Here is a 6,390-nt window from a genome sequence, read left to right as displayed (position 1 = left end):
CTTTTATTTTTTGTGTGTCATTAGAATTTTTCATCAAAAATTTACTTTCAAACTTGGCTATCATTTTTTTATATGTAATTCTTTGCTTTTGTAACTCGTTTTCAAGTTGATCATTTATATTTTTTTGTTCTTCATAAGATAAGTTTAATTGTTCATTCTTTTTTTGTTCCTCATTTAAAATATTTTGCAGTTGGTTATTCCTTTTCCTTTCATTTTCTAAATCATCATTAATTTGTTCATTTTTTTTTTTCTCTTGATCAAAAAGTATTTTGAGATCCTTATTTCTTGTTCGTTCATTTTCTAGATCTATATTAATTTGAGTTATGTTATTTTTTCCATCATCGTAAAGAATTTGTAGGTTTTTATTTTTTTCTCTTTCTTTTAATAGATCTTCATAATTTTGCTCATTTTTTTTTTTCTCATCATCAAATTGTATTTGTAAGATATGATTCCTCTTCCTTTCATTTTCTAGATCTATAGTAAATTGGTCTATGATTTTTTTTTCTTCTTCCAAATTTAATAAAACATGTTCATTTATTTTATATAATCTGTCTATTTCTACATTTAATGATTCATTTGTTTTTTTTTCTTCATCCATATTTTTTTTAAGTTGTATATTTTTTATTTTTTCTTTTTCGAATTCTTTATTTATATGATCTTTTTCATTTTTTTCATTTTCTAAATGTAATTGTAGATCATTATTAATTTTTTGTTGTTTATCTAACTTTTCATTAATTTCATCATTAATTTTTTTTATATTTTCCAATTCTGTATTTATTTTTTTCACGCTTCCTTTTTCATTTTCTAATTGTATAATAATTTCATTATTAATAATTTTTTCTTTTTCTAATTGTATAACCATTTCCTTGATTTTTTTTTGTTGATTTTCATAATTTTCTTCAAGCTCTGAATTTAATTTATTTTTTTTTTCGATATCTTCATATATAAGTTTATTATTTAATTTTTCATTTTCTAATTGTGTAATAATTTCATTATTAATAATTTGTTCTTTCTCTAATTGTATAACCATTTCTTTGATATTCATTTTTTGTTTTTCTATTTGTTTATCCTTTTGTTCGTTTGTTTTTTTTTCATTTTCTAAATTGATTTGAATATTTTTATTTATATTTTTTATTTTTTCTAATTCTGTAGATATTTCATCATTATTTATTTTTTCTTTATATAGTTGTGTATTCATTTGTTCATATAAAACATTTTTATCATTCAATTCTTTACACGTATCTTCATACATTTTATTTAATTTTTCCAAGTCTATACATTTTTGATCATATTTGACACGTTTATCTTCTAAAGCAAAATTCATATCAGAATTTATATTTTTGATATTTTGTAATTCCATATAAATTTCCTTATTTTTTTTTTTTTCGTTTTCTAATTCTTTAAAAATATCCTCATACATTTTATTTTTTTTTTCAAAATTTATCATCATTTCGTCATTTATTTTTCTTTCTTTTTCTAATTCAATATTCATATGCATATTAATTTTTTTTTCTCTCTCTAAATTTGTTTTTATATCATTATATTTTATTTTTTCTTCATTCTGTAACTCTTCTTTTATATTATTAATAATTATATTCTTTTCATTTTCTAATTCAACTTTAATTATATTAACCCGTTTTTCAACTTCTTCATCTATTAATTTTTGGTTCACATGGAAATTCTCCCCTTCCATGTTATTATCTATATGACTATTTTTATTTTTATTTATATTTAAATTATGGTCTTCATTAGATTCATTTATTTTACCTTGATTATTATTTATATACAACATGTATGTATCCTTTACAAATATTTTAATAACATGAACAAATATCCATTTCATAATAAATTTTATGATATCAAAATTATTATATAAGGTAGTAGACATTATTTTATTATAAATATTATTAGATAATAATAATAATAACATATCTACATTTTTCATATTACTCATTTTTAATAATATTTCATCATTATATGTATTATATTTATGTATAATTTTATCTACATTTATATTATTATATTTCGACATATCACTTAACAAATCTTCTATTTCTTTGGAACATAAATCTTTATTATATATAAAATTATTTAATTGATTTGTTGAATTATTTAATTGACATGTTGAATTATTTAATTGACATGTGGGAATATTTATATTATCTTCCTTATTTAAATTTCTCATATTATTATAACATAAAAGTATATCATAAATATCTTTTATATCAAAAAATAAATTATTAATTTCTTTAAAATATGAATTCATTTGTCTCTTTATAAACTCACTATTCTGAACTTCCTTTGTTAATAAATTACTAAGATAAAATATAATTTTCATATTATTAATATCTATTTCTTTTTTGTACCAGTAATATGTATTTATATTACAACAGTGGAAAAAAAAAGAAAGAGATTCCACTTCACTAGGAATATTATAGTTATTTTTTTTATTTTCTATTTTGTCCTTTGTATATATATTACAACAATTTTGTACCTCATAATTATCCCTATATTGATATGTCCATTTATTAGTTTCGTTGTTTCTTTCGTTGTTTCTTTCGTCGTTTCTTTCGTTGTTTCTTTCGTTGTTTCTTTCGTCGTTTCTTTCGTTGTTTCTTTCGTTGTTTCTTTCGTCGTTTCTTTTGTCGTTTCTTTCGTTGTTTCTTTCGTCGTTTCTTTCGTTGTTTCTTTCGTTGTTTCTTTTGTAGTTTCTTTCGTTGTTTCTTTCGTTGTTTATTTCTCTTTTTGTTTCTCTTTTTGTTTCTCTTTTTGTTTCATTTTTTTCCTCTTCATTTATATATCCATTTTGATCATTTTTGTAACTTTTATACACATGCATAATATACAAATTGTGTATTTTTTTCATCCATTTTATTATTTTATTATTATATTTGCAAATAATTATTTTTCTTATTTCAAAATTATGACGAACCAAATCTTTATTAATCAGGTTTACTTTGTATTTCTTATTTTCATTTTGTTGAATATTTAAATGTTTATTTGATTTATATGTATTATCATTATTTTGTGTGTTGGTATAATTTTTATATTGTACAATATTTATTAGAATATTTGAATCAACTTTTTTCCATTTATTAATGATTTTAATAAAATTTCTTATAGTTGATATTTCATTTTCTATAATGAGCATATTATTGTTTTTTTGGCTAGTCATTTCTAGCATGTGTAAAATATAGTGAAATAAATATAATGCTGCATTTACTGATCTTTGATAAATATTAATAGATTCGATTAACTTTCTTAACTCGTACGATATAAAATAATCATTATTATTATTATTATTATTGTGGTTGTTATTATTATTATTGTTGTTATTATTATTGTGGTTGTTATTATTATTATTATTGTTGTTACTATTTATGTGATTATTAAGTGCGTCACTAGAGTTATAATTTAATATATCCATAAATGTATTATATAATCCACAAATATGTACTGATACCTTTAACAAAACATTGTAAAATAAAAAAAGTGTCTTGTCGAAATTAGAATTATTAATACTTTTTTCCTTAGAGTCATCTTCTCTTACAATATTAATGGATGTGTTATTATTATCAAGGAATATATAATTTTCTTTTCCAAACGAAAAGTTCTGATAATAATTATTATTATTATTATCATTATTTATATTATCTTTTGAAGAAATATTTTCCATACCATATAAACTTTTTTTTTCATAAAATATATTTCTATTTTCATAACTTTTTTGTACATTAAACAATAAATCCAACTGTTTTAAAATGTGTATATTTTTTGTTTTTTTTTTTTCAAAAATTATATTACATATTTTTAAAATAAGGATTTTCGAATCTGTACAATTTTCTTGAATTTCATTAATACTTTCATTGAAATAATATAATTCCTTATTATGTATATTATTATCATGCTTTAATAAAAAATTACTTGTTATATTATTTTTCTTGTACATATTCAAGGAAACCATTTCATCCATTTGTAAATTTACATTATCTGTATTATTATTTACTTTCCTTTTCTTATTCAGTAAATTATAAATATCATTTTGATATACATTCATTTTATTCTTTTTATTATTATTATTATTATTATTATTTTCTATATCTGTATTTTTTTTTAAAAGTATATCATTGGTTTGTTCTTTTTTATCTCCTAAATCTACATTATTATAATCTGATGTTTGTTCCATCATCTTATTATATTCAGCTATCTCATCCAAGTGTATGTTATATGGCAACGAAATAAATAGAGGATTTATATCAGACGGTTGTTTCTCTAAATAGGAAAAATTATTTTTATTTTCTTTTAATATATCTTCAAAATGAATATTATCATATGTATCATCTGTATTTTTTTTTAAGTAAAAATATTTATGAAAAAAAGTATGAACATTTTGTACATTTAAATATTCGAAATTTTTTACAGGTCCATTGAAAAGATAGGTATTATGTAAATTATCACATTTATTATTATTATTATTATTATTTTCCTTTTTTATCAAGTTTGTATTTCTTTTTTTCCCTAATTTATTTTGAATATCATTATCCACAGGTGACAAACAATTAGTTCCAGCTTTGTTAAATAAAATTTCTACACATTTTAATCCATCAGTCGAATCAGTTACTTTATTTTTTATATCATCAAGTTTTTTAACGATGTTTTCTATTTTATCTTTTTTTGTTGTGCTTTTTATATATTCTTCATTTCGAATGTTCCTATTACGTTTTTCATCCTTTACATTGCGTGACCCTTTTTTATTTTTAGGTAAATCCTTGTCTTCTGATTTCTTTTCTTTTATTTTCATGATATTAATTATAATATTTTATATATATCAAACTACGACACATATATATATATATATATATATATGTATATTTATGTGGGATATATATAATATTCTACCCTTACAAATTTGAAAATTTTATATACTTACTATAATAATATTAGGAATAACCTTTTGTTCAGTAAGCAAACTTTAAATAATAACAAAAATGTGCAAAATAAAAATAAATAAATAAATAAATACATAAATACATAAATACATACATACATACATACATATATTTATTTATATATATAATAAAAATATTTAACAAAATATATATACTTATACGCAAAGTTCATATTCTTGTGTGTTAAAATTATATAATATAAAATAATGTATACATATATATATATTATACTTAAATTTATTTATATATGTAAGGCAACAAATTTAGTTAAACATGAAATTAAAAAAAAAAAAAAAAAAAATACAAAGTGAACATTAAACAATAAATACAAAGCATTGGATGGTAAAAAAAAAATATAATGTAAACAAAAAAAACATTAAAAATAAAACAAAACATATATACTGCTGTAATTCTCATTAATGTTTTTATTTTACAATATTTATTTAAAAAGATATAAATGTATTATAAAATATGAATGTTCACATAATCTTGAACTTTTAATAAACTTTTAAAATATTTAATTGTCATAAAAAAAAAAAAAATATAAATAAAATAAAATAAGTAAATAAACAAATAAATAAATAAACAAATAAATAAATAAATAAGTAAATAAAAATGATAAAAAAAGAAAGAAAGAAAGAATACATATAAATAATTATGTACATTTTTATGAACCTTTCCTAATTTTGTATTTTACAATTTTTCTTTTTTGATGCGTGCACATTTGTTTATTTTTCGAGAATAAAAATTTAGTGAATAATCTTAGGCTTATGTAATTTTTTTTTTTTTTTTTATTCTTTAAGTAGATACTTAAAATAAAAAAAAATATATTAATGTGTATATATATATATATATATATACATATATATTTATATATTTATTTATTTATTTATTTATTTGCTTATATTTTTTTTTTGTAACAAATATTTCAAACTTATTACCTATTTATATACACCATACAACTTATTAAAAACAAATAAGGGAATTTTTTCATTATGATCATTCATAAGAGGTTGATAAATTAAAAATATTAAAAGTTTTTTTAAATAATAAAAAAAAAATTTATGTTCAAATAATTGGAATTTTTTTTTTTTATATCCAAATAAATATGAAAATACAAAAAAGTAATATAACAATGTTATAAAATAAGGTATATTATTAAATCAACAGTTTTAAAAGAAATATAAACAAACAAATAAATAAATAAATAATTATATATATATATATATATATATATATATATATATATATGTAAACACAAATTTAATTATATGCTTAATAAAAATGATAAACATGAAAATATTAAAAATTATAAGTAATATGTATAAAAGCAAATATATATAAGTACTTATATATATATATATATATATATATATATTTCTTGTATTGCTCATTTTTCTAGGTTTTCTGGAATGAAATAAAAATTTTTTTTTTTTCACCC

At 18.3% G+C, this 6,390-nt stretch overlaps 1 protein-coding gene across 1 annotated transcript in view; it reads right to left on the bottom strand.

Moving 5' to 3' along the window:
• The window catches only part of PRSY57_0708400 (hypothetical protein), a gene marked incomplete at both ends in the record, with an annotated part of 6,937 nt that extends 2,136 nt beyond the window's left edge, over window positions 1–4,801 (bottom strand). Inside the window, one exon of the mRNA XM_020114654.1 lies at window positions 1–4,801. Coding sequence (XP_019970611.1) covers window positions 1–4,801 — 4,801 coding nt within the window.
• Window positions 4,802–6,390: the final 1,589 nt, after the last annotated feature.

This window comes from Plasmodium reichenowi, chromosome 7, assembly GCF_001601855.1.
Source record: "Plasmodium reichenowi strain SY57 chromosome 7, whole genome shotgun sequence".
Lineage (NCBI taxonomy): Eukaryota > Apicomplexa > Aconoidasida > Haemosporida > Plasmodiidae > Plasmodium > Plasmodium reichenowi.
Note: the sequence above shows the minus strand (reverse complement) of the source record. Positions and strands in the feature narration are given on the sequence as shown.